At 40.1% G+C, this 27,582-nt stretch overlaps 1 protein-coding gene across 10 annotated transcripts in view; it reads right to left on the bottom strand.

Annotated features, from left to right (window-relative positions):
• SLIT2 (slit guidance ligand 2) overlaps nucleotides 1–27,582 on the bottom strand; it is a 411,548-nt gene that overhangs the window by 106,665 nt on the left and 277,301 nt on the right. For all 10 annotated transcript variants that reach the window (XM_043544596.1, XM_043544595.1, XM_027832060.3 and 7 more), the window contains 2 exons: nucleotides 3,426–3,497; nucleotides 2,707–2,778 (listed from right to left, as the gene is read on the bottom strand). In XM_043544596.1, the coding sequence (XP_043400531.1) occupies nucleotides 2,707–2,778; nucleotides 3,426–3,497 (144 nt within the window). The remainder of the gene's footprint in view (nucleotides 1–2,706; nucleotides 2,779–3,425; nucleotides 3,498–27,582) is intronic.

Below are 27,582 nucleotides of genomic sequence, written 5' to 3' on the forward strand. Positions count from 1 at the left end.
TAAAAAAAAAAATGCAGCAATAATACTGTATATACTCAATCATAAGCCGGTTTGTTTATAAGCCGACCCCTCCAAGATGGATAAGTAAATATGGAAAATATTTATGACCCATTCATAAGCCGACCCTATAATTCAGGGGTCAGCAAACTTTGGCTCCCAGGCCATCAGGATAAGCCGCTGGCGGGTAGAGATGGTTTGTTTACCTTGAGCGTCCGCAGGCACAGAGGTAAACCTAAGGAAACAAAGTGGCCCGGCGCGCCAGCTGCTTACTCTGATGGGCCGGAACAGCAACTGGTGGGAAAATTTTTTTGGGAGTAACCCTGTGACCACCCCCCACATGACCCCACCCCTAGCCTGGGAACCCCACACTCTCCCCATCCCATCCCTTCCCACCTTATCTGGGGAGGGCCAGGGGAGGATGTCTCTGGCCTGGCTGGATCTGCTCCGGCAGGCTGGACAGCACGGCTGCAGCCTGCTTCGGCGGGCCAGACCGGGCGGTGCAGCCACAGCATGTTCCAGTGGGCTGGGCCAGGTGGCATGGCCACAGCGTGCTCCGGCGGGCCAGGCAGCGTGGCCACAGCCTGCTATGGGGGGCGCGGCCGCAGCCTGCCAGCCCCAGACCTGCAGCTGCTTCGGAGGCTCGGGGGAGAGCAGCGTGGTCAGGAGCAGAGAGACTCTGGCCCCGCTTATTCCCTTCTGGCTGTACTGCCTCTTCTTGCCCCCTCTGTTGGGGGGGGGGGGAGGGGCTGTGTCCCACCTCTCCCGCTCTATACCCATTCATAAGCCGACCCCCTTCTCTGATGCTTCCCTTTTTTACTAAAAAAATTCGGCTTATGAATGAGTATATGTGGTACTTCCTAGCTTTTGAGTTCTTGGCTTTGCAACCTTAAGAAAACAACACAGACTAATAAAATGTGCATTATGGTATATGCACACAGTACAATAAGATTTAGCTCTTTTTCTAGCACTTTTTAATCCAAAGATCTCTTTGCATTTTACTAAGAGGGTGCATATGACATTCTATTTTACAGATGGGGAAAGTCAAGTGCAGAAAAACAAAATTATTAGCTGAAGATCATACACCACGTTGATGGCAGAGTGGGGAGCAGAACCCGAGTCTTCAATTCCCAGACCAGTGCCTTTTACAAAGAGACCAGCCCATACATTTTTTAAGGTCAGGCTTGACAAAGCCCTGGCTGGGATGATTTAATTGGGGATCGGTCCTGCTTTGAGCAGGGGGTTGGACTAGATGACCTCCTGAGGTCCCTTCCAACCCTGATATTCTATGATTCTATGATACATGGAAAACCAGAGCAAGTTACATTTAGCTCCTTAAGTCAAGATTTCCTGTAGGTAGCACTTATGCAATATTTTTCTTAACTAAATCACAGAATGCTATAATCATTTGTCCTGTCAGATCTTCAAAAGTATTATTTGAGGAGAGATTATTTCACAGAGGGCAATCTCTCTTCATTAGGTAAATGCTTATGTGGAAAGATCTATTCTCTAAAATCCATAATTTCCTAATTTTTGGTTTTAGTTAGAAAAAATTAATTACAATTATGATTTTTTTTCTTATAACAGAACAGCTTTGTTAGGCCTGTCCTGTAGTGGGTGACTTCTGGGAACTCTTCTGGCTCTATCAATCTCTTTCTTCACTTCCGCAGTATGCATCCGATGAAGTGAGCTGTAGCTCACGAAAGCTTATGCTCAAATAAATTGGTTAGTCTCTAAGGTGCCACAAGTCCTCCTTTTCTTTTTGTGAATACAGACTAACACGGCTGTTACTCTGAAACCAGCTGGTTCCAGGTACTTAGACAATTTCTGCTGAAGTAATTTGAGAAGCAGCTTGCATAGCATCTTCCTATACAGCTTTAAGAGGAGCCAATCTTTTAATGTGAAAAAGCAGCTAGAATGGGATGTGTTGAAAATAAAATGGATGCTCCTTAGGGGAACAAACAAACAAACAAAAAATCACTATATTTAGAATCCTTTAGAACAGCCAAAGTAGTGGAAGCCCTGTCTGCAATAAAGGAAGTAATTTTAAAGAAACTGTATGAACTTCCATTCCACTTCAAAGTATTTCTGAAGTAGCCAATTCTGTGAAAACAAAGTCAAGTAGGAGCAGTAAAACAGTACTTAATTATAATTAAGGATCAAATGACAGAAGTTGAAAAAACAAAAGGTTCTGTTCTCTAACTGATGGCGAGTAAAGTAGCTTGAGGCTATCAGTATTCACTTTGTAAGCTTATTCACAAAACTGATCAGTGTGAATTGTCATAATTTCTGCTAACCATCATGATAAACAGTGGACAAACCCCTCAATTTTCAACTTGGAACAAATTTTAAATCATCATGAGTTTACTCCAGGCAATATTTTTCAATTTAACATGAGTGAATATGGCATGAGAAGAGGTGCATTTTCCATACCCTGCTCCAAGTTATCGAAGGATCCAGCTGGGACCTTTTTACATTAGTAGCACATGGATCCTTCTCAAGACCTGAATTTAAGAAATTTTAGTGTTCAGCCACAATATGATGTCAGGTTATAGTTCTGACATCTCTGACATTATCTTACAGCTTTCAAAGGCAAGAAAAATGAAAATTAAATGAGAATTTTGCATTAAGACAAGCATTTTAAAAAATTGAATACCACAAGTGTTAGAAATTTTGCCTTTCTTTTGAGAAAATCAAATTGATACTTACAGTGAATTGAGTGAACGCAGGCCTTGGAAAGCATCTGGAGCGGTCTCAGAGATCTGGTTATTGCTCAGGTCACTAAAATAAGAAACAAGGGTATATTAAATGAATTCTAACCCATTCCACAGAAAATAACTATTAAAATATTATGTAATTAGCTTCGGTCATTGGAGAAAAGGATAAACCTAAATATTTATTTTGGCCTCGTGAGACAAAGTTGAAAAATTAAAACATCAAAGCACTAAAATCACCATATTACACTGAAACATCACATGGTTATATAAAATAAATAGTCATACAAAATGATTATTAGATTTATTTTTCGTAATAATAAAAGAGTTAAATATATTTTATGAAGCATTCTTTGAGTTAGGTTGATATGGCAACAGGACCTTACAGCATCAATGGAATTATGAAATGACAACGGTATGTCATTTCAAAATATGTTCCAAAAAAATCTGTTAAGCAATTATTTTCATTATAGTGACACACTATTTCTCTCTATATACATTCATATTACTTAGTATCATTACATTGAGTTACCAGTGATGGTTATTAACATGACAAAGGCACTATACGATCTAAGCAATCAGACAGCCATATTAGTTAATCCTCTGGCTGTCAAACACTCTTAAATACTCATACTTTGATGGGAATTTCTTTGTATGACCATGACCTGTTTTATGAAAATGTTTTTATATAATTCTAAAATATTTCTCACTCACATTCTTCGAAGCTTTTTATATGGTGAGAAAGCTCCAGGAGGGATGACCTTGATTGAATTTTGCTCCAACCGTCTGCAAAGAAAAACAATACCATAAAAATACAAAAATGTAATGCTGAAGAACAATCTAAAATGTGTATATTCATGTCAGAATAAATTAGCAGAGATGTATTTATTCATAGTTACTTTTCCCTTCTACTACAGTACAGGTTTATGCCATGAGAATCAGGGCCAGTAACTGTTTTAATTTCAAAAAATCAATTTTTGGTCATATAAGCATGTTCTCTTCTTCACATACAGAGTTGCAACACTATAAATTACAGGTTGATCTGATCTGACATGTAACTTATCTGGGATTTTTGTGTAATTCAGTCAAGAAGTACAAATAATTAAACTCTTTCTTCAGATCTAAATTATGTAAGTTTAGTAGTCTTACACTTTTATGAAACTCCAAACACTTGCCAGGGATTCATATTTACACATTAGACGGAGTAAGAGATTTATGTAAACAAGTTAGACACTCAAGTATCTAAGTTGTAGGAAAATTTGAGCAAGAATACTAGCACTGAATAACAGATATGCTGGCACTTGCAACATTGCTGGTGTCATGGTTTTGCATGTGAACTGCTAAACAATTTCTTTAAGCTTACTAGGTAACAAGGTTATTTTTATCTTAAGTATCAAGATTGCATGTCTTCACTTCCCACTATTGTTTTTAACCAGTATTGTGCCTAACTTTTTACTCTACATTAACTGCCACCTTCCCATATATGCATAATGATGTGGATGACGATTGCTGTAGATACAATGTAGAATGTGAACTTGTTTTCCATCTCAGTAGGACACACTGTAAGCATATTTATTTAGGATCATTAATAGTAGCATCAGGAGTATACACGTGGAAAGATTACGCTGAGGAAGTTCTACTGCCCATTTACTATAAAGTCAAACAGTTCGCAAGCACTACTGAAACCTTCCTAGCGGGTGGAAGCAACTTCTTTGGAGAACACTGTGTGTGTTAGGGTTATAACTCTAGGTACACTTCTATTTGTAATCATAAAAAAGCTACTACATTTTTATTTGAAAATTTCCATCATGCACTTGCATCTGTAGGTTCCCAGAGAGTTATAGCATCCAGAAAGGCAAGGCACCATATAAAAATATAAAGGGAGGATCCAGGTGAATACATATGAACTGTCAGTTGTTTACCGTCAATTTAGATATAACGTGACAAATTTCTCTCAGCTAATACTATTTAGCTTTCAAAGGAGTTATGACAGGGATGATTTTGACCCACTAAGTCCAAAATAACTGATAAATAATTGTTTTACATAATTATTCAAAACTATGTACTGAGACTTATCTATAAAAAGGAAATGTTTGGAGATCTTTACCATGGAACATACAGTCTTAGCAATGGGTTTAAATAGAACGATCCATTTAAAAGTAATAAGATTGTAAACTATGGTGATTTTTTCATATTCTCTGCAACTCTCAGAAGTATAGGAAGCTTTGCTTTTCAAAATGAAATTATACAGTCTATTTCGCCGTTTCCTAGCCCCACCACAAAATATAAACAGTATAGACATTGTAGTTCAAAACCTACCTAATGTGCCTATGAAATAAGGGTCACATTCTCTTTTCACATATAAGCATGCAAATCCTACCACAATCCATGGGAGTTGGACATGTGTACCTCAGAGCAATATAAAATAGAAAATTGAAAATCTATTTAACATAAGGAATCTAGGTTTTGTGAATTTACTGCACTGGGTATTTGGAATCACATGTTGTAAAATTCATGCAGGGATTGTTCATCAAAAAGGCTTCTGAAACCATGATGCAGCACTGTCCACTCATCTGCATCATGTGGGCTAGACCCACTGTGACATGCTGTACCTCAAAGTAGCACCCAGTAACTCCCATATTCATCACTGGTACATGGTTGTGGTATTTCATACAAGGCATGCCTTGCAAGGTATCATATGAAAGGTCATGATCTGGTGAAACTCATTGTTCTGTCAAAAGATGTATATCATTTTGGGTATTAGGTTATGAGATTTCGCTCTATGATTGTTATTGAAATATGCTGTTTGAGTCTGGGAGATGCCCACTACTAGCTCTCCAGTGAATAAAAGGGTGGTGACCCACACCTAGACGACCATTGATCAGCAGGGGTATTGTAAACAAGAGATTTACAATTCTGTAAGAGATAGTTGTGCAAGCACCATACAATGGGGACTGCTCAACTCTGTGACTCAGCAAGACCCACCAGGGACTTGACTGAGAGTATAAAATAAGGGGCAGTGGCATCACGAGACCACTTTTCTCCTCCCGCACCTATGGAGAAGGAACAAAAATGCTGGGAAGATAAAGACTTTGAACTGACGAGATTGGTCCCAGACTGAGAAGGAAGTTCAGCCTGTTTATTAAGAACTGTAACCTACTTGCAACATCCAGTGGGGTGAGAAAAGTTGTTTGATTCAAAACTTGCTTAGTCTAAAAGTTTAGGATTTAGAATGCGTGTTTAATATTCATTTTCTGAAGTAACTATCCCTGACCTTTATACCTACTACTTTTAATTATGTATAATCTTTCTGTAGTTAATAAACTTACTTTAACATTTTATTCTTACCAGTGAGTTTCTCCCAAGTGCTTGGGGAATCTGTTCAGATTACATATGCTAGTGCATGTCCACTTTCCTTTTAACGAAGTGGAGAACTAATTAATGAGCTTGGATTGTTCAAGAGAAGGACTTGAGCAGTGTAAGATAGTATACTTCTGGGGTGCAAGGCAGGGGGCTTGGGAGATTTGCTGGTGTTTCCCTGTGTATAGTTCATGAGTGGCTTGAAGAGCATCCATGCAACTTAGCTAAGTGTGCCTCTGCATGCTGGTGGTTGAGTGGTAACAGGGCTTGGAGGGGTTTGCTGCTTGTCACTGGCAAAGCATGGTGAGAAACAGCCCAGACTGGAGAATTAAGGGGGCACAGCAGTCCCACACTTCCGGGTTGTACCCCAGGGATCCCGTCATACCCACATCTTTATCCTCTCATTTATGGGGCCCATTTGATCATCTGAATTGTAAGAATGAGTGAGGAAAAAAAGATGCAGGGGCCAGATGCTTCCCATGCAGCCACCAAGGACAGTCCTAGTTCCCACAAGAGACCCTACCAGCTAGGCCCCATTCCGTTAAATCCCCAGCAGCTCTGCATATTGCCAGAGATAAAAAGTCATTGTACAAACCCCAGCAGCAATACTTCTTCCTCCTCTGCTTCAGGGAAGGCTGTGAGCAAGCAAAAGACAGGAGGACGAGCCTTTCCTAATCCTTCTAATCCCAACCAATGGTGAGAGAAGAGAGACTGAGGAATGGACCAAAGGGAGATAGTGAGCTCCAGGAAATGCACCAAGTCTCTCTTCACATATTCCCAAAGAGCAGCCTGGATGTTATGCATTCTGGTGGGCCTAGGCAATCATGTGGTTCTGGGCTGTAGTCTATCATGGCTCCCACCAGAGGCTCCTGTGGCATCTGCTGAACATACAGCGAGGCAGCCTCTCTGCCTCCCCACCCGGCTACTCTTTCCCCCCAGTGCTACGTGTAGCTCAGCAGAGAAGAAGCCGCACAGTGTCAGTGCACTGCCAGGAGAGATGAGGGGCAACAGTGGGTAAGCGGGAGGGGAAACAAGGAACTAGTGGTACAAAATAGGGAGGACAGAGAAACAGTTGGAGAATTGAGTGGCAAGAGCTATCGGGGGACAGGGAAGGGGAGGTGAGAGGCTACCTGAAGGAAAGGTGGGGACAGAGGGTACTGGGGCAGCTAAAAGGAAGCAGTTGTTGTGGAGAGCAGTGACTAATGGGGGAACAAAATGGGGGTGATGGGAGCTAATGACTAATACAGGGGACATGAGTGAATGGAACCAATGCCATCCCAAGGCAATCCCCACTTTGCACTCTCAGGTTCCCTTCTGCCCAGTAACCACACCCCCTTTCAGACTACCCTCTGGCTTCCCACAAGCCTCTGCCCCCTTCTTTTGATGTGCAAAGAATAAAGGTCCTGTCATCTGGAATCCTGTGTGCAATTTTGGTCTCCCATGTTTAAGAAAGGTTAACTGAAACTGGAAGAGGTCCAGAGAAGGGACACTAGGATGATCCGAGGAATGGAAAACCTACTTTATGAGAGGAGACTCAAAGAACCTGTTTAGCCTAAACAAGTGAAGGCTGAGGGGAGATATGATTGCTCTCTATAAATATATCAGAGGAATAAATACCAGGGAGGGAGAGGAGTTATTTAAGTTAAGCACCACTATGGACACAAGAACAAATGCAAATAAACTGGCCATCTGCAAATTTAGGCTTAAAATTAGACTAAGGTTTCTAACCATCAGAGGAGTGAAATTCTGGAACAGCCTTGCAAGAGAAGCAGTGGGGGCAAAAAACCTAACTGGCTTCAAGACTGAGCTTGATAAGTTTATGGAGGGGATGGTATGAGACTGCTTACAATGGCATGTAGCTGATCTGCGACTGCTAGCAGCAAATATCTCCAACAGCCGGAGATGGGACACTAGATGGGGAGGGCTCTGAGTTACTACAGAGAATTCTGTCCCAGGTATCTGGCTGGTCGGTCTTGCCCAAATGCTCAGGGTCTAACCGATAGCCATATTTGGGGTTGGGAAGGAATTTCTCCCAAAGTCAGACTGGCAGAAAACCAGGGTGGAGTTTGCCTTTCTCTGCAGCCTGGGGCACGAGTCACTGGCAGGTTTACACCAGTGTAAATGGTGGATTCCCTGTAACTTGAAGTCTTTAAACCACAATCTGAGGGCTTCAGTAACTCAGCCAGAGGTTATGGGAAACCTTACAGGAGTGGGTGGGTGAAGTTCTGTGACCTGCAATGTACAGGACGATCATGATGGTCCCTTCTGATCTTGAAATCTATGAGTCTGTCCGTCATACCTTGCTCCCACTAGGTGGGGGAACTGTGTAAAGAAATCTAGTCTCAATCCAACACCTTGCATCAGCACTAAATCCACACAGTATTTCAAAAAATGATGTTATTGGCACATGCAATTGGCTAATTAAATAATTTGCATAAAATGTCACACAAAGTTACAGAAAACTTTGTAGCTATTCTCCTGATCTTGCCCTGCCTCTGGTACCTCCTTTCTGAACGACAGTCATTTCTGTATATAGCCTGCTAGTCACATGCTGCCTCTTGGTCACCTGATTTCTGGACTGCCCAGGGGAACAATGCTGTCCAAAATCCCCTTGCCTTAAAGGGCCAAGCCTCAATACAAGGCACACTGATTCACCTGCTCTTAAAGGGGCATGCATGCTGAGTTACAATTATATTATTTTATCTTAATATGTATTACCATGCATGTGTCAACATTGTACTTAATCAGTCATTCTATTATGAATTTAAGGTCCCTCTGAAGTTCCTACATCTTCTGTTTTAATAATCTAAATAATCTTGTGTTATCTGCAAATTTTGCCACCTCTCTACTCAACTCTTTTCTAGGTTATTAATAAATATTTTTAACACTGGTATTGAAACCTGTGGCATAAGACTTAACTTTTTGCCATGATGAAAACTGACTATTCATTCCTGTTCTTTATTTACCTCTTTGTTAACCCTTCTCACACCTATGACATGTATTCTGACTAAGTTCAGGACTAATTAATTTTCTTAACTTCTTGGGTTTCGCCTAAAGGTTTTCATATATTGAGTAAACATAGATTCTTGCACATGTGTGGCAGTGAATAGTCTGTGTTACACATCTACCCTGCTGATCCATCCTGGGTGTGAGTCTCCAACAGCCTGAGCTATAGATTCTGGCTTGTAAACTCAAACTACAGAGATTGATGGTCTGATGGTCTCCAGTGTCAGCCAAGATGATGACCATCACATATGAACTGCTTATCTTCATCTTACCTGCTCTGCTTTGTAGACTACCTCTGACCACTCCTGATTTTTCAGGAGTGCTCAGATGTCTGGATAATACTTTATAAATCAATTAAGATTCCCCAAAGGTGAATCAGCTTATCGAAAAGCAGCAACAGGAGATTGCAGGTAAAACAGTTTTTCTTACTAATCAGAGGATTATATATATAAATCTTTTCAGGTAACAGTAAAATCCTTCAGCCTCAGCATATAATATATTCAGACTTCTTGGTTTCAAAGAACAATACATTAGTGCTACAGTGTGTTATAATAATTCTGGTCCAAGTCGGTAGAATATTTATGTGGTTGTTCATGCTATTTGAAAATATGTGAAATGTTGACGTATTTACATAGGGAATTAACAATCTCTTTAAACCTACCCATTTGTTCCCTACAAACAAACATACAACCCCACCTCCACCACAGTTGGATAATACTTCATTTTGTGGCAATTGTAACTTATGAGAATAGTATAATTATACAAGAATAGACAAACATTAGAAGAAGCTCCATATAAGTTTGTAGGGAAAGACTATATGATACTAATAGACAGTATGTAATCATTAATTATTATTATTAAATATTGTATCATAAGGAAGGCACTTAACTGTGATATTCTGACCTTTCAGTGTTTATTTGGGTGAAATTTATATATTACAACTATTTTCAAAAAATCAATTATCCTATAAAACATCTAGGCCCAATAAGGTGACACAGGGGGCCTTGTGTTACATCAGATACTTAGCCTAACTGAATTTTTCTGAATTGCTATTTGATTTGTGCCTTGCTTATTAATTCAACATTGTGTAGTTTAATGTGTTTGTAGTTTGTTATGGCAAGAATGACATATTAAATTTACCACTGTACAATTTTGTCCACAAAATATACAGCTCTAAAAATAGAGAAAGTGCTACATCTGACTAATGAACTACCAAGTTACCACTGTATGTAATAAAATAAGCTCCATGTCAGTTTTACCAAATGCTTCCTTTTAGTAGAAAATTTACAGTCTGATGTATGGTCTGATTTACAGACTCAGTATGTAGTGCTGGGATAAACTTACAAGGATAAAGGATTTGTTATAGTAGGATCATCTAAATATGTCTTTTATTACCTTCAACTAATGTGTACACTGTAAAAACACATCACATTTCAGAAAAAGAGGTTAGTACAAGAGAGAAAAAATGTTAAATCAGATTATATAAACACAGAAGAAAAATCTTTTACACCCCCATGATGTCCATAAAGAAAGCAAATCAAATTCATGTTTTCAAGCTTTGTTATCCTCTAATCTTCTTCTTTATCTGCCTAGAATCAGCTGAAATTTTACACAGTGCAAATTTGCATCCATCATTCTGTGAAAAATCTAATTAGACACATTCCAGGGTCACAAAGCACAGATACAGTAATATCTCAAGGAAATTTTCATCCTTCTGATAAAACCCACAGTAATTAAAAACACTTCTTTATATTTCTGCCTCATATTAAATGAAATATTTTGAATTCCTGAATACAACTGCTTAGTTAGCTAGGGCTGAAAAAACAACTACATAATGTTCATAAACCACATGGCTCAGCCTAAAGTGGTATACTGCAGGAGTGCAAAATGTTGTGAGAATCTGTAATGTTCTCTATAGATGTTATGGCAAATGTCTTTCTCAAAATATCTCCTCCTACCTGAACCTCAAAATACTTTTTTCTTTTTATGAGAAGTGATTACATATGTTTCACAAAACAGTGGCTATGGTCTCTCCTTCAAAAGCCACAGCCAATTCTACCAGCATGTTAAATAAGATAAGATAATGGACTACAGTTAAGTAAATGCTTCCTCAATTATTGGACTCTCTCAGAAAGACCGTTCATCATCTAAGATGATCTCCTTATAAAGCCCTTACCACCACAAAAACAATAATTAATGTTCATGACATTCTCTCTCTTTTTTTTGGTTGGGGTTTCTCTACAATGAAATCCTGCTTTTGATGATCAAGTTGCTAATCTGCTTGAAACACCTTTCAAAGACTATTCCCTATTTCCTTCTATCCAGGAAATATACTGTGAAGAGTTCTGCCCATCCCTCCAAATCCTTCCTCTGCCCACCACTACATATACACACTGACTTCAATACCCACTTTTATTCTAGAATATGGAGGTACTCTCTGCAGCTGCAATTCCCAACCTAATCAAATCAAATTATGCTCCTGATGAGTAGCTTGCTCCTTCTCCCTTGCACCCCAGAGAGCTATACCATTGTGACATGCAAAATTACTTAACACATTTCAATGGCAAGTTCTTGTGTCCTCTAAACTTACAGCGCACAGTATAACTGAATAACCCAAAGATGCTCATTAGTGCTTGCCAACTTGAAGAGACAGACAACAAGTACATTTAAAACTACTACTTATTTTCAGGTTAACCTTTGTTTCCATTTAAATCTAAAATACAGAATGTATTTAGATGCTCCTCTAGAAAAAAGGCATTTTTCTGAATAAACATTTTGGCTCTAAGTTGTGCAGATGGGTTACATAAAACTGCTTCAATACACAAAGCCTGCTCACTAGAACCTGGGGAAGGGCAGACAATTTATACTGTATAGACATATGCCATACCTATATGCTTACGAGGAGATGACTATCACTATCAAGGGCCAGCAACAAATCTAAAAATTGATTTACTAATGATAAAATATATTATCCTGTTTAAGAAAACAAATAGTTGTAGCTTTAAATATCATATTCAGAAATAAATTATTCAAGTAATTGTTTTCAAAATTCAGCCAGTCACGATTTCATTGAGCAAATCTGGTCAGAGTTTGTAGTTGATGTCAGTATATTTATGTCTACATCAGTAATTTTCACTCCATGCATCTGAAGAAGTGGGTTTTTTACCCATGAAAGCTTATGCCCAAATAAATCTGTTAATCTTTAAGGTGCCACCGGACTCCTTGTTGGTTTTTTGGTCAGGGTTAGTGGCTTCAGCATTTAATTGATCTAAACTGTTTGATTTCAGCATTTCCTCATGTACAAGAAGGTGGCAAGAAGCAAGTCAAGAAACCCCAGAAGAATTTTTACAACACAGAAGAAATTGTAAGTTGCTTGATGAGTCTAATGTATTGCACAGATGCTGATTATACATGGTAATAAAACTGACAGCTCTTCTTTGCATTTTCCCCCATCTGCTTTTAAAGTAAATGGCAAAAACAGCTGTCAGAGAACAGAAAACAGATTTCAGTGATGGGATTCACTGTAGCTCCTGAATCTAAAGAATTGCTGTACATAGCAACACATCTCTCATCATACAGAACATCTGCCAGTCTTTTGAGAAAAAGGAAGCAGTAATATTCTCTCTTTGCTTTAGGGAGCCTTCAAGCTGAGAGTACTCCACCCCCCTTCTCAACAACTGCACCTCCAAAGTGCTTGTGTCTACAGAATGTTGCTTCTAACTTTAGCAGCAAAGAATTTCACTGGAATCTGTGATATCATCCATGTCCAACACAACAAAAGGTATATTTTTCAAGTACAGTATCACTTGCACTTTACAATTCCAGACGCTAGTTCTGTGTGTTTAATAAATCTGGTTGACAGCTTGCTAAATATCTGAATATAAGGAATGATTGTTAACTTGATCCTACAGCTTGCCAAACTGTTAATATCCACTCTATTCATTCCATCAAATACTTCTTCAAGGGACTGATTATAAGTGATAAAATGCAGCTAGAGAGACTTGTATCACACAAAGTGATGATGAGCTCTCCTTATAAAGCTACGAAACAATTTTCTCTACTCAAAAGCAAGCCCTAGTACTGAATTTGTTCAGTCTTTTCATTATGGGGAGGGTCATCTCATATTCTGATCTTTACTGCAGCATTATTGCTGAGATGCTTTCAGTTCACTGAAATTTTTCTGAATTCAGTTTGTGGTTTAAATGCGCAACTTGATAAAGGTGTGCTAGATCACATCCTGGCAGAGATCATGCAAGGTGGTCAAAGGAATATGAAAAATGAAATTTGCCACATGGCTATGTAGTTTATCATATCTCTCCCACCATACACATGTAAATATACTGCTACTGGAATGCTGTGTCCAGTTCTGGTGTCCACAGTTCAAGAAAGATGTTGATAAATTGGAGAAGATTCAAAGAAGAGCCATGAGAATGATTAAAGAATTAGAAAACATGCCTTATAGTGAAAGACTCAAGCAGCTCACTCTATTTACCTTATCAAAGGGAAGGTTAAGGGGTAGCTTGATCACGGTCTATAAGAACCTACATGCAGAACAGAAATATAATAAGGCGGCTCTTTGATCTACCAAAGGTGTAACAAGATCTAGTGTCTGGAAAAGGAAGTTAGACAAATTCAGACTAGAAATAAGGCACAAAGGTAAATAGTCTCTTCATAGGGGTCTGGGCTTCTAGCCCCCGATGTTGTCCAAGGGACCCAGGTTGAGCAACCTGGGCTCTAAAAAGGAAACATAGTAAAGATGGTCCCTCTTCTTTCTTCAGAGGGTCCAAGTGGCAAATGTTCTTCAGCAGTTTTCCTGTTAAGCAGCCCCTGCTGTGTGGGGCTAGGGAGCTCTGTGTACTAGCTCTACTTCCCTCTGAGTGCCACCCTGCAGTGGGCTTGGGACCTCCCATTTAAGGAGCTGTCCCTCTCCAGACTTGACATGCCTCATAGGTTGCACGAACAGGAAGGCTACCCTGGATGCCAAACTGCTGTGCTGCTCTCCCTTTTTTTCCTCCACTGATTGACTGGCTGGGGGTGTGTTTGGTTTTGCGTATTTTTGCTCTGCTTATTGGCTGGTCATTTACTCCAACCCCTGTCAGCTGCTCAGAGGGTGGAGAAGGCGGGAAGAGAAGGGCACTGACATCACAGAGCCATTCCTGCTCACAGGTACACATGGTTTGGGATGATTGTGCCCAGAGGAGCTTTTTAACCCCTTCCTGACTGGAGTGGTAACGTATCCCACCACACCTAAGGAAGTCATTCCAGTGGTTAACTATCCTCATTATGTCTTCTAGTCTGAATTTGTCTAGCTTCAGCTTCCAGGCACTGGATCTTGTTATGCCTGTGTCTGCTACATTAAGGACCATTCCACTATGCAAATAATCTTCTTATATAGTAACTTAAAGACCTAAACAAGGACTCAGACCCAAGGTCACAGAACCCCATGGAGTGAAGAGTCTGAGCCAAGCCGAGACCCAGGGTTCAAGCCCTAGTGCTTTGCATTGTAGACGGCCCCACTGAAAGTGTGCTCTGGGAGTCTGCCAAAAATATCCCACAATCCAACTTTCTTTATCCTCTGGACAGTCAAGTTTTCCCACACTGCACCAAGAACAAAGGGACAGAGGGCCACATTTTGAGATGGTGATAGGAAGTCTGGGATATGGGTGGTTGGACTTGGGCCTGCATAATGCAGGGCAGACACTGGAGCCACAGGTTAGGACCCAAATTAAGCAATTCCTAACCTGGGGTTACAAATGAATGTAGAGGCTCAAACCTTAGGTTAACAAACCCAGGGTCTGCTAACTCCAGTTCTACTAAACCTGGGTTTATATTGCAGTGTAAATATACCCATAGAAATGTAGGGCTTGAAGGGGCCTTGGGGGTATCTACACAGCAGAGAAAAACCCACAGCTGGCCCATGCCAGCTGACTCTGGTTCGCGGGGCTTGGGCTGCAGGGCTGTTTCACTGCTCAGGCTGGACTGGAACTTGGTTCTGGAATACTCATCCCACTGGGTCCTTGAGTCCAGCCTCCAGCGCAAGTCCAGAAGTCTACACAGCAATGAAACAGCCCTGCAGCCGGAGCCAGATTTGGCTGGCATGGGCCAGCCAAAGGTTTTTCTTTGCTATGTAGAAACACCCTGAGAGGTCCTCAGATCCAGCCTCTTGTGCTGAGTCAGGACCAAGAAAACTTACACCATCCCTGACAGGTGTTTGTCCAACCTGTTCTTAAAAACTTCCAGTGATGAGGATTCCACAACCTCCCTTGGAAGTCTATTACAGAATTTAAGTACTGTTACAGTTAGGGTTTTTTTCTGTAATATCTAACCTAAACCTCCCTTGCTGCCAATTAAGACAATTATTTCTTGTCCAACTGTAACCCATGTGCCTAATGGGGAGATATCTCTTTCAGAGACCCATTGGTCAGAGGTAGGAGTGGGTTGTGTCTGGGTCATTGTTGCTAGGCAGATTTAGCACTCCACATTGAGAAGCTTCTGGAATTGGGTGTGGTAGTTTTGGGTATGCTTCAATAGGTTCCCTGTTGCTGGGGTCAGACTCCATGAGGGCAAGCAGTCAGGGCAGCTTCTTTACTAAGGCCATGTGTCCTGTGAGAGTTGGGAGAAGCTGAGCCCAGGAGCAGAAAGCAGGCTATTGTCCCTAACTCTGAAACATTTTGCAGCAGGGTTTTCTTTGAATCTATACACTTAACGAAGTGGTTGATTAATCAGTTAGCTGACTAGCTAGTAGTGATTTCAACAGAGGAAGAGTCTGCATGGATTCCAACCGAAGATTCCTACAAGCAAGTGGAAGGAAGATGTTTTAGACTCAGAAAACTGTATAGATTTGGTGATCAAAGACACTAACTGAGACTTAGGTGAACTAAACCTAAGCTTTTTGGGACTCTCAGTTTCTTCCTGTGTTTCTGTGGGGACTGAACTGTTCAGATTTTAATTTGTTTTATTTATTTATGTTTATATATAACTGTGAAGATAATGTCTGTGGGTTATAAAGTTGCCATGTTATGCTGTAAAATTAGATTATTATCTGTTTCTTTATCATAAGATTTTATGAAGTTATTTGATTAAATTCATTTCTTTAGTTCCTTTTGGGACTTGAATATGGGAGGTTGACCCTGTGCAATCCTTGCTGAAAATCCTTCGAGACTGAACTCTGGGTCTGCATCTACTTTTCTATGGGAGTTGGGTTTTTTTAAGGCACTGGAGAAGAGCAATGAAGTGAACTCTAGCCCACATGAAGGTTACAAATTGCATGAACAGCAAAAGCCTTATAAGCTTCCTTACTCATAGTCTCAGCAATCTTTTTCTTCTCAGCAGCACTGACAGGGGATCCTTCAACACTGAGTGGCAGTATGACACCATCTCTCTCTTTAGTCGCAGCTGCTGAAACATGGGTTGGCACTGGTTTTATTCACTGCTTGCCCCTTCACAATGACAGATTGAGATTTCAATATGACATCCTTCCTTGTTAAGTTTTTGACGTGTACTCCTATTCTCATACTGGAGCCAGTGACTTTAACAAATTGAGGAAGAACTGCTAGCTCACTGGGTCCAATTGCGACACCTGGATCTTCCAGCATTACAGCAGTCTCCAATTCATTCATAGCAAACTTCAGAATTCCTGGCACTGTTTTGGATGTGCCAGGTAGAATTGTCACTGATTTTCTTCCTCTCAAGACCACTTCAGCCCCTTCGTCAGCTTCTTGCTGTAACTTCTGACTGAGTAAAAACTGATTATAAGTTTCAGCCCACTCATTTGGTAATAAAATCCTACTTAAGAATTCAGGACCCCATTTCTTCTTCCATTTTTCTACAAGATGTTTCAGCACATTGGTGCCTATGAGCGCCAACACTTGTTAATTCATACGTTGGTCTGGACAAATCAAGACTAGTACCTCATGTTGTTTGTCAGTCCCAGAGATTAACTTTGGGAATCGTATCTTCAAAGTTATAGAGCCCATGTATGGAACCATTTGCCTTCCTGCCCCTTCTATCTGAACTATACGGCCAATTGACTGTAACTTTTGATAAGATACATGCTCATAATAGACAGTTTCATATATGCAAGTAACTTGGGAACCAGTAACTGTTAAGCAGGTACTCTTTACCCCATCTAGGCAAACACAGCCATGACAAGCAGGTCCCACTAACTTCTGGATGGCCTCACTGACACCCATTTGGATAACATCTGTCTCCTGAACCCATTGTCTAGCAGCCTTGCTCTGAGAGTTGTTAGTTTCTTTTCTTCCTGGCTCACACAAGCTCTGATTTGAATGTCTACCAGTCAGTTGCTGATGTATTAAGTTGGAGTCAGGAGAATTCTGACATTCATTTTGAAAATGTCCTATTTGCCAACAGTTAAAACATAAAGGATTTCTTCTGTTAAACCTTGGTATTGCTTGTTTATTAAATTCTTTGAGTCTTTGAGGAGTAAATTGTGTATCTGAAATGGACATTTCAGAACTCAGCTGGGTCTACTGCAGTCCTACCAACTGCTGCTCAGCCTGCAGGTATTTCTCCTTCCAGTCTATTGCAGTAACTTCTTCAGGGACGTTGGAAGTATTTTCAGATGCCTTTATCAACTGCAAACAACTCCTACTCAATGGCCTTCCTTTTTCTTCTAGTTCTTGTCTAAATTTTGTTTTTTGTTTATCAGAGTACGCCCTTTCAATGGATCTCACCTCAAAAAGGAGTGTGGCATAAGAGACACTCTTTTTTCTACCACTACAATTAATCCTTTTTATTAAGCGTGTATTTAATAAGGATTCATGCCAAGAGCCACGGAAAATTTGATCTTGTATATAAGAGTCCAATACAGTATCTTTTACCCACCAGCCTCCAATATTTCTTTGGCTAATGCGTGTAGTCTAGTCAGGTATGCAGAAGGTCATTCTCTAGTGTGGTGGTGTGTCTCAGAAAATTGAGCCTTATGACACTTTCATATGCCTTCTCTAAAATATCAAAGCATTCTACAGCGGATGCCTTGCTACCAGCTCCTAAGGCCACCTTCAATGCTGGAGGTAATAAACTTTCAATAATCTTCCTTCTTTTGACTTTGTCAGAAATCTCACTGGCTTCCATCATCTCTTTGGCTTGTGCTTGCCAAGTAGGATAATCTACTTCTCCACTGGGTCTGGGTGAATTACCCGAAAAACATTTCAGTTTAAATTTCACTTCAGTCACAGTTTCACTGGCAGATTTCAGCACCCTCTCTAACAAAAGATCCTGCATGTCAGGAAGGAGACTCACAGCAGGAGTAGAAGTGTCTACTGGACGCTGGTCTATAACTGGTGTAGCATCTGTTAACCACCTGCTCTGTCTTTCACCCACAGGTATAACCACAGCCCGTGTTTCAGTCTTGAACCCTCTGTCAGAATACACAGAATATCCCTGATCCCTGCACTGAGGTATACTGGGCACAGAACAAGTGGATATAAATGGCAAAACCTCAAAATGTCATATCCCATTTCTGCCCTAGCTTCTGCAACACACATTTCCTTCCTATGTATCACAGAAACAGCATCAAATTCACATAGAATCATATCCTTTTGTTCTCCCTTCACCCTCCTCATATTACTCACATGACCAAATATTCTAATAGCCTTTTAATTTCTGCTGTACTATCAACAGCGGACACATCACTGACCAAAATGGTCCTACAGGGATCTAACCCTAATTTGATGCAAGTTTCCATTATCTTAATAATATTAATACAGTGCACATATTCAATAATATTCACTAACACCAAATTCTTTTATAACTGCAATATTCCTCAAAAGAATTCAGAGGTGAGCTCCGAGCAATCCTCAAGTCCCTGTCTGTTCGGCGCCAATTTGGGTGGGCTAAAGTTCACTTCATTGCCCTTCTCCAGTGCCTAATAACCCCCCACAACTCCCATAGAAAAGTAGATGGAGACCCAGAGTTCAGTCTCGAAGGATTTTCAGCAAGGATTGAACAGGATCAGCCTCCCCACATTCAAGTCCCAAAAGGAACTAAAGAAATGAATTTAATTAAATAACTCTATAAAATCTTATGATAAAGAAACAAATAATAATCTAATTTTTACAGCATAACATGGCAATTTTATAACCCATGCAGACATTATCTTTACAGTTATACATAAACATAAATAAATAAAACAAATTAAAATCTGAACAGTTCAGTCCCCACAGAAACACAGGAAGAAACTGAGAGTCCCCAAAAGCTTAGGTTTAGTTCACCTAAGTCTCAGTTAGAGTCTTTGATCACCAAATCTATATAGGTTGCTGAGTCTAAAACAACATCTTCCCTCCACTTGCTTGTAGGAATCTTCAGTTATAATCCATGCAGACTATTCCATTTCTGAAATCACTACTAGCCAGTCAGCTGATTAATCAACCACTCAGTTAAGTGTATAGATTCAAAGAAAACCCTGCTGCAAAATGCTTCACAGTTAGGAACAATAGCCTGCTTTCTGCTCCTGGGCTCAGCTTCTCCCTGTGAATTGTGAGTTCAATCCTTGAGGGGGCCATTTAGGGATCTGCGGCAAAAATTGGGGATTGGTCCTGCTTTGAGCAGGGGGTTGGACTAAATAACCTCCTGAGGTCCCTTCCAACCCTGATATTCTATGATTTGTAGCCTGGGCCTATTGGTACAAATCACAAATACTGTACATATGGGCCCAGTTCTCCTGTCACTGACACTGGTGTAAATCAGGAGTAACTCCATTAAAGTCATTGCAATTATGGCTGAGCGAAATAAGCATCGGTGAGGGTAGACTCAGACCCATGTGTTGCAAAAACTGGGCCTTTTACCAATTGCCAAACATACAAAAAAAACCAAACCAATGACCCAGACACAACTCACTCCTACCTCCCACCAAGGGCTGTCTTAAAGAGATATCTCCCTATTAAGCACATGGGTTACACAACTGTCAGTGGACATGGAGAACAATTGATCATTGTCCTCCTTATAACAGCCCTTAACATATATGAAGACCATTATTCAATGTGTCCCCACCCCTTCCCCTTGACTTTTCTCAAGATGAAACATGTCCAGGTTTTTTGGCCTTTCCTAAGAGATTAGGCTTTCTAAATCTTTTATAATTTTTGTTACTCTCCTCTGAACTCTCTGTTTGTCCATATCTTTCCTAAACTGAGGTGCCCAGCATTGGACACAGTATTCCAGCTGAGGCCTCGCCAGTGTTCCTATGTCTTCCACATGACACTCATGTTAATACAACCCAGAATGATATTGGCCTCTTTTGCAACTGCATCACATTGTTGACTCATTCTCAATTTGTTATCCACTATAACCCACAGAGCCTTTTCAACAGTACTACCACCTTTTGTATTCCCCCATTTTGTAGCTGTGCATTTGATTTTTCCTTCCTAAGTGTTGCACTTTGCACTTGTCTTTACTTAATTTCATGTTGTTTTCAGACCAATTCTCCAATTTGTCAAGGTCATTTTGAATTCTAATCCTATATTACAAAGTGATTGCAACCCCTCCTTGCTTGGTGTCATCCACAAATTTTATAAACATACTGTACTCTCCAAGGGGGTAATACCACCTTCTGATCCTGCTTGATATTCTCCTACTTACACAGATGTAAACAAGCACCTTGTGTAGCACACAGTGAATGACAGACTCATGGAAGAAGAATAAAAATGCCATCAAAGAGAGGATGAAATAGAAGAATATGAGACTAGGAATAAAGACAGTAAACTGGGAATACTTTGGGAAGAGAAGCCAGGTAAGAAGGTATAAAAATATGGGAACTGAGAAATAAAACATCAGAAAGGTTAGCATGTGATAGCTAAACAAATAAGATTTTCAGCACTCACACTGAAAAAGATTCCCTACCCCAGAATGAGCAAACTTTATTTTGAAGACCACAGTATTCAAGAATTCAGTGATTTTTCATTACACAAAGGAATGAAGTTGGACTCCTGAAATTTCCTCACTACATATATTATGTACTTTGGGACTTTCCCTGCCTTTTCAACAGCAGCTGCTAACAACAATAAAAATACTGCGTTTGACCCCATCCTTCCAACCAAAGGTTGGGGGAAAGCAATTAATTCCCAATTTTGATTGCTTAAATGCTTGTTTACACTTGGCTATGTTTATCACAGCAGGTCATCTTATCAGTCCAAAGTATAACAAAATCCATTCTACTGCAAACCTCTTTATTTTCTCTTCCATTCATACCAGTATGCTGAGGAAAGGGATTTTAGGAAAAGTTATCTGATTATGAGTATCAACTAGTTCAAACAAAATAAGAGCCAGACTTTTCATAAATCAGCCCACACCACAAACAGCTTCCTGGCCTATTACTTTGAACATCCTATTACTTACTTTTGAAGATCCAGTGACTAGGAGGTCTAATAGCTCACTGCTGGATTTCTACTTTGATTATTTTGATTTTTTAGGAATTTCATATTTTGTCATGTGCCAGAGTGTATCACATACCAAGGAACCCAGAATCACTTCTAGAGAGCACTCTAAGGCATCTAGTGTGGAATATGAGCTGTGAAATGCAACTCAAGGGAGGGAGATCCAGATTACTGGAAAATTTAAATGTGGAAATGGATACTTGTGAAGAGACTTATTGGATATGATAACCTTTGAAAGGGATTCACTTTTTAAAAGTTATTATGAAATGGACTTTTTGAGCATTATGAATGATACATAAGCAGGGAAGAGTAGGGAAGAAGTTGGCAAATAAAACAGCCCTTATAGCTGATACAGTCCAATAGAGAGAACCTTCGCAGAAAAAAAAACCCCCAATAAGTTTGGTGGAAACTGAAAGAGCTGTGAACTCAAATAAATTTGAACTGTGTTAAATCAAACTGTTTAGGGTAAGTGAATATTGTTATGACTTTCTTACATTAATGAGTGATGGTTAAATGATGAAAGAAACTAACAAGAACCCCATATCTATGAATATTTTGCATGTTGTTTATTGTAAACATGGTTTTCTCTGGCAATTAATATGAATGCAAAAATTACAGGAATATGCTTACGGGAGATTATTCAGAGGAATGGTTTTGTATAGAGTAGATTATTTTGTTATTTAAAATGACCATTTTCAGAGCATAACTAAAATCACATTAAGTGAAATGAACCTGAAAAGAAAAGCTTAAGAACTTACCACACTATATAATATTCTAGTGGTGCGAGTTTATTTGGATATGATCAGGAGTGATGTTACTGATACAGACAGATAAATAAATTAAATAAATATATATACAGACATAATAAAAATTAGGAATTAGATTTATTGGGGCCTTACATACTTAATGTTGGCCTGTGTTCTATGATGCCAGAAAGGGACCAAAGGTCAGATTCATCTGCCATTTTCACCCAAAAGTATTAGGGTTGTCTGGAGAGCAACCATGCAGCAACCCCAGAGCCATTTGGTACACAATACATAGCCCTACCCCTGATTTAGGATGACAGAAATTTGCTGGGTTCACAGCACTAACCTTTGTAACAATTCCTGTCACACAAAAAGGTACAGCCAAGGTCACTCAGATAAAAGTACATCCATTAGTTTGCTTATTTTTCTTTGCACAGAAAGGCAATTCCTTAATTGCTAGCACAGGGAACTAGTTTATAACAAATTATACAGATTTAGGGCTGCCAGTTTCAAATATTCAGTTTAGTATTCTATCGAAAGTTCTTTTCAGTATTTAGGTAACAGATTAATTTAGCATGCCCTTGGAAATAAATGTAAAAGTGTCAGTGTGGAATTTACATGGTAGTATGTTAAAACTATGTCATCTGATTATATAAAACAAGGTAGATACAAACATAATAAATAACAACAATAATAATAATACCTAGCTCTTATATAGTGCTTTTCATCAGTAGATCTGCAAGTACTTTATAAAGGTCAGTATCACTATCCCCATTTTGCAGATGAGGAAATTGAGGTTTAGAGAGGAAAAGGGACTTGCCCAAACAGAAGGCCAGTGGCAGAGCTGGGAATAGAATCCAGCTCTGCTGGGTCCCAACCCAGTGCCTTATCCATGTATATTATAAATAAGAAAAATAAAATCTTAGTGTTATTAAATCTCAGTTTATAATTTAACTCAAAAACATCAGGGATGCTCTTATTGGAATAATTTCTTTAAAGCTACTTATCTTTATGTTATTTGACAAGTTTAATCAGGACCTAGAATTTCAAGTGTTTACTTAAATTGTTCACTGCATCTATGCATGTTAAAGAATAAATAAAATAATTTCAGTGATATTAATGCAGGCCACCAAACTGGGCTTGGCAATTACACTGGATACACAAATGTCATATGATTTCTTCACAAACAAGTCTTCTCAACCACCCAGGAGTCTTGTAGCCTGAACTTTCTATCTTATCTCCCATGCTGCCAAATGTGCCCCGATAAACATGGACTTACTGGCCTACAAACTCCCTCAGTTCAAAAAAGTGTGTAAGGAGGATACTGGTTGAAACAATAATTAAAAACAGAATTATAAAAACACCTAGAGGAACATGATGAAATACAGACAAAAACAACAGCAAAGCTGTGAATGTAAATAATCTAATTTAACGGATTTCTTTCAGTGAGACAATAAAATAATGGTGAAGAAAGAATCATTTGCTGTAATTTATTTGGATTTTCAAAAAGCCCATGTCCCTTAAAAGAGCCTTACAAGCCTCTAATAACTAAGCAGTCACTGGGCAAAGAGTAAAGTCATGGCATGGATCTGAAACTGGCTAAGAAAATATATGAATAAAGGCAGGGGTGAAAGCAGTATTAAATTCTTACTGGTATGGGGGCTGGCTCTGGCCCCCGGAAGGGGCGGGGCCTCAGGCAGGAGGAGTGGGGCCTCGAGCAGAAGGGGTGGGGCTGAGGGGTCAGCCCCCCTCAGCTAGCCCATCTGCGCTGCCTGGCCCCTGCTGCCCATGGCTCCGGCAGCAATTTAAAAGGGTCCGGGGATCTGGCCACTGCCACAGTAGCGGCGGCGGTGGACAGGAGCCCAGGGATCTTTTAAATTGCCATCCCCAGGGAAGCTACCCCTCCCCATCCGTCGGCTGCTTTGGGGGGGCGGAAGGCAAAAGGGGCAGCGATGTTAAAGCAGTGCGTATGGGCTGGTGCCGGCTTCCTACCAGTACACCGTACTGGCCCACTTTCACCCCTGAATAAAGGATCACTTTTCATTGTGGGAAAAGGTTAATACTGGGATGTTACAAGACTACATACTAGAATCATGGTTAAATATATTATCAATTTTATATATAAATATATATAAAATTGATAATATATATATATACCAAAAAACTATGTGCTGGGTCCACAGGTTAGCTGGGGGGTGTGGGGTAGGAATGGAGCCCAGCCCAGGTCTCTCTCTTCCCCCTCCTGCCCCATGTGTTGCCCCCAGAATGGAGGATGGACAGGGCTGCTGGGCCACAAGCTAGATCAAGGGGAATTATGGGTGGAACCAGCTCACTTCTCTTCCCCCTCTCTCCTCCCTGACAGTATGGGTATAAATGTATGGGTATAAATGTAGGCTGTCCAGACATGACTTTCAAAATGGAAAATGTTGACAGTGGGATCCAATACCCAGTGCTATTAGCTGAGGGCATTCATTGCTCATAGAATCATAGAACTGGAAGGGACCTCGAGAGGTCATCTAGTCCAGTCCCCTGCATTCATGGCAGGACTAAGTATTATCTGCACCATTATTGACAGATGTTTGTCTAAGTTGCTCTTAAAAATCTCCAATGATGGAGATTCCACAACCTCCCTATGCAATTTATTCCAGTGCTTAACCACCATGACAGCTAGGAATTTTTTTCCTAATGTCCATCCTAAACCTCCCTTGCTGCAATTTAAGCCCATTGCTTCTTGTCCTATCCTCAGAGGTTAAGGAATTTTTTTTCTCTTCCCCCTCTTTGTAACAACCTTTTATGTACTTGAAAACTGTTATCATGTCCCCTCTCTGTTTTCTCTTTTCCAGACTAAACAAACCCAATTTTTTCAATCTGCTCTCATAAGTCATGTTTTCTAGACCTTTAATCATTTTTGTTGCTCTTCTCTGGACTCTCTCCAATTTATCCACTATCCTTCCTGAAATGTCAGGTTTCAGAGTAACAGCCGTGTTAGTCTGTATTCGCAAAAAGAAAAGGATACTTGTGGCACCTTAGAGACAAACCAATTTATTTGAGCATAAGCTTTCGTGAGCTACAGCTCACTTCATCGGATGCATACTGTGGAAAGTGTAGAAGATCTTTTTATACACACAAGGCATGAAAAAATACCTCCCCCCACCCCACTCTCCTGCTGGTAATAGCTTATCTAAAGTGATCACTCTCCTTACAATGTGTATGATAATCAAGGTGGGCCATTTCCAGCACAAATCCTGGTTTATAACATTCATAAACCAGTCGGAGAACACTTCAATCTCTCTGGGCACGCGATTACAGACATGAAAGTTGTGATATTGCAAATAAAAAACTTCAAATCCAGACTCCTGTGAGAAACTGTTGAATTGGAATTTATTTGCAAATTGGATACAATTAACTTAGGCTTGAATAGAGACTGGGAGTGGCTAAGTCATTATGCAAGGTAACCTATTTCCCCTTGTTTTTTCCTACCGCCCCCCCCCCCCCCAGACGTTCTTGTTAAATCCTAGATTTGTGCTGGAAATGGCCCACCTTGATTATCAGACACATTGTAAGAAGAGTGGTCACTTTAGATAAGCTATTACCAGCAGGAGGGCGGGTTTGTGTGTGTGGGGGGGGGGGGGGTGAGAAAACCTGGATTTGTGCTGGAAATGGCCCACCTTGATCTTCTTCCTGAAATGTGGTGCCCAGAACTAGACACAATACTCCAGTTGAGGACTAATCAGAGTGGAGTAGAGTGGAAGAATTACTTCTCATGTCTTGCTTACAACACTCCTGCTCATACATCCCAGAATGATTTTCGCTTTTTTTGCAACAGCGTTACACTGTTGACTCATATTTAGCTTGTGCTCCACTATGACCCCCAGATCCCTTTCCGCAGTACTCTTTCCAAGGCAGTTATTTCCTACTTTAGAAAATCAGAGATCATAGAATCCCAGAGTTGGAAAGGATATGAGGAGGCCACCTAGTCCAACCCCCTGCTCAAAGCTGGACCAATCGCCAATTTTTGCCCCAGATCCCAAATGGCCCCCTCAAGGACTGAACTCACAACCCTGGGTTTAGCAGACCAATGCTCAAACCAATGAGCTATCCCTCCCGCCCCACACACTTTGTATGTGTGCAATTGATTGTTCCTTCCTGTGAGGTCCCACTCAACTAAATATTTCTGTATAAATAATTTTGAACACACTGAAAAATATTTTTCTTGCAGAGAGTGCTGCAAATTCAGTTACTTTTACTGCAGCAGCAATGCATGTTGGATAAAGGTCAATGTAAATTGCCTCAGTAGTTTCTGCTCCACCTATTTGCTGTAAACACTTTTTTAAAAAATTATTTTTACTCAGAGCTTAGTTAAACAAATCTGTGGGTGTCCTGTTTCTGAGAGCGTTCACAACTATTTTTACTTGTGAAACCCCCCTCAAAATTGAAGGTGGTTCCCTTATCTTGTATATCTTTCACCTTCTCTTTTTAATACTTCTGAAAGAAAATAACTTGTATTGTTAACAAGTATATGTTTATAATAATTCATATTCTTTTCATATGAGTTTTCCTCTTTTTATGAAAAAAAGAAGAAGATACTAACCTGTTCAGTAACTGCTGTTCTTCAAGATGCGTTGCACATCTCCATTCCACTTATACTAATGGCTACGCACTGGACGCACAGATACCAAGAGTGGAATGCACATGTGCACATGCACATGAACTTGAAGGAGAATTAAAAAATATTTCTTCTACTGATATGTGTGGAAAACATCAGAAGTACATTCTTCTATGCAGTGTAGAATACATTTTAAAATCTCACTTCCTATACAGGGTCTTACTGGAAAAGTACTGCACCCGGAAAGTAACCCTCTGCTGTGGCTTTTCTATTTTAAATCATGGAGTCTGGTGGCTCTGTTTTAGTTATTGGATAACCTGTTAATAGTTTTTGCAAGAACAACTGTTTTGCCAGTAGAGCAATACAACAAAACTATTTTAGGTCATTTGACCTAACAAGAAGAAAGTCAAGGAAAGTGTGGGCCCCTTACTGAATGAGGGAGGCAACCTAGTGACAGAGGATGTGGAAAAAGCTAATGTACTCAATGCTTTTATTGCCTCTGTCTTCACGAACAAGGTCAGCTCCCAGACTACTGCACTGGGCAGCACAGCATGGGGAGGAGGTGACCAGCCCTCTGTGGAGAACGAAGTGGTTCGGGACTATTTAGAAAAGCTGGATGAGCACAAGTCCATGGGGCCAGATGCGCTGCTTCTGAGGATGCTAAAGGAGTTGGCGGATGTGATTTCAGAGCCATTAGCCATTATCTTTGAAAACTCATGGCAATCGGGGAGGTCCTGGATGACTGGAAAAAGGCTAGTGTA

Source organism: Chelonia mydas, chromosome 4, assembly GCF_015237465.2.
Source record: "Chelonia mydas isolate rCheMyd1 chromosome 4, rCheMyd1.pri.v2, whole genome shotgun sequence".
Classification (NCBI taxonomy): Eukaryota; Metazoa; Chordata; order Testudines; family Cheloniidae; genus Chelonia; species Chelonia mydas.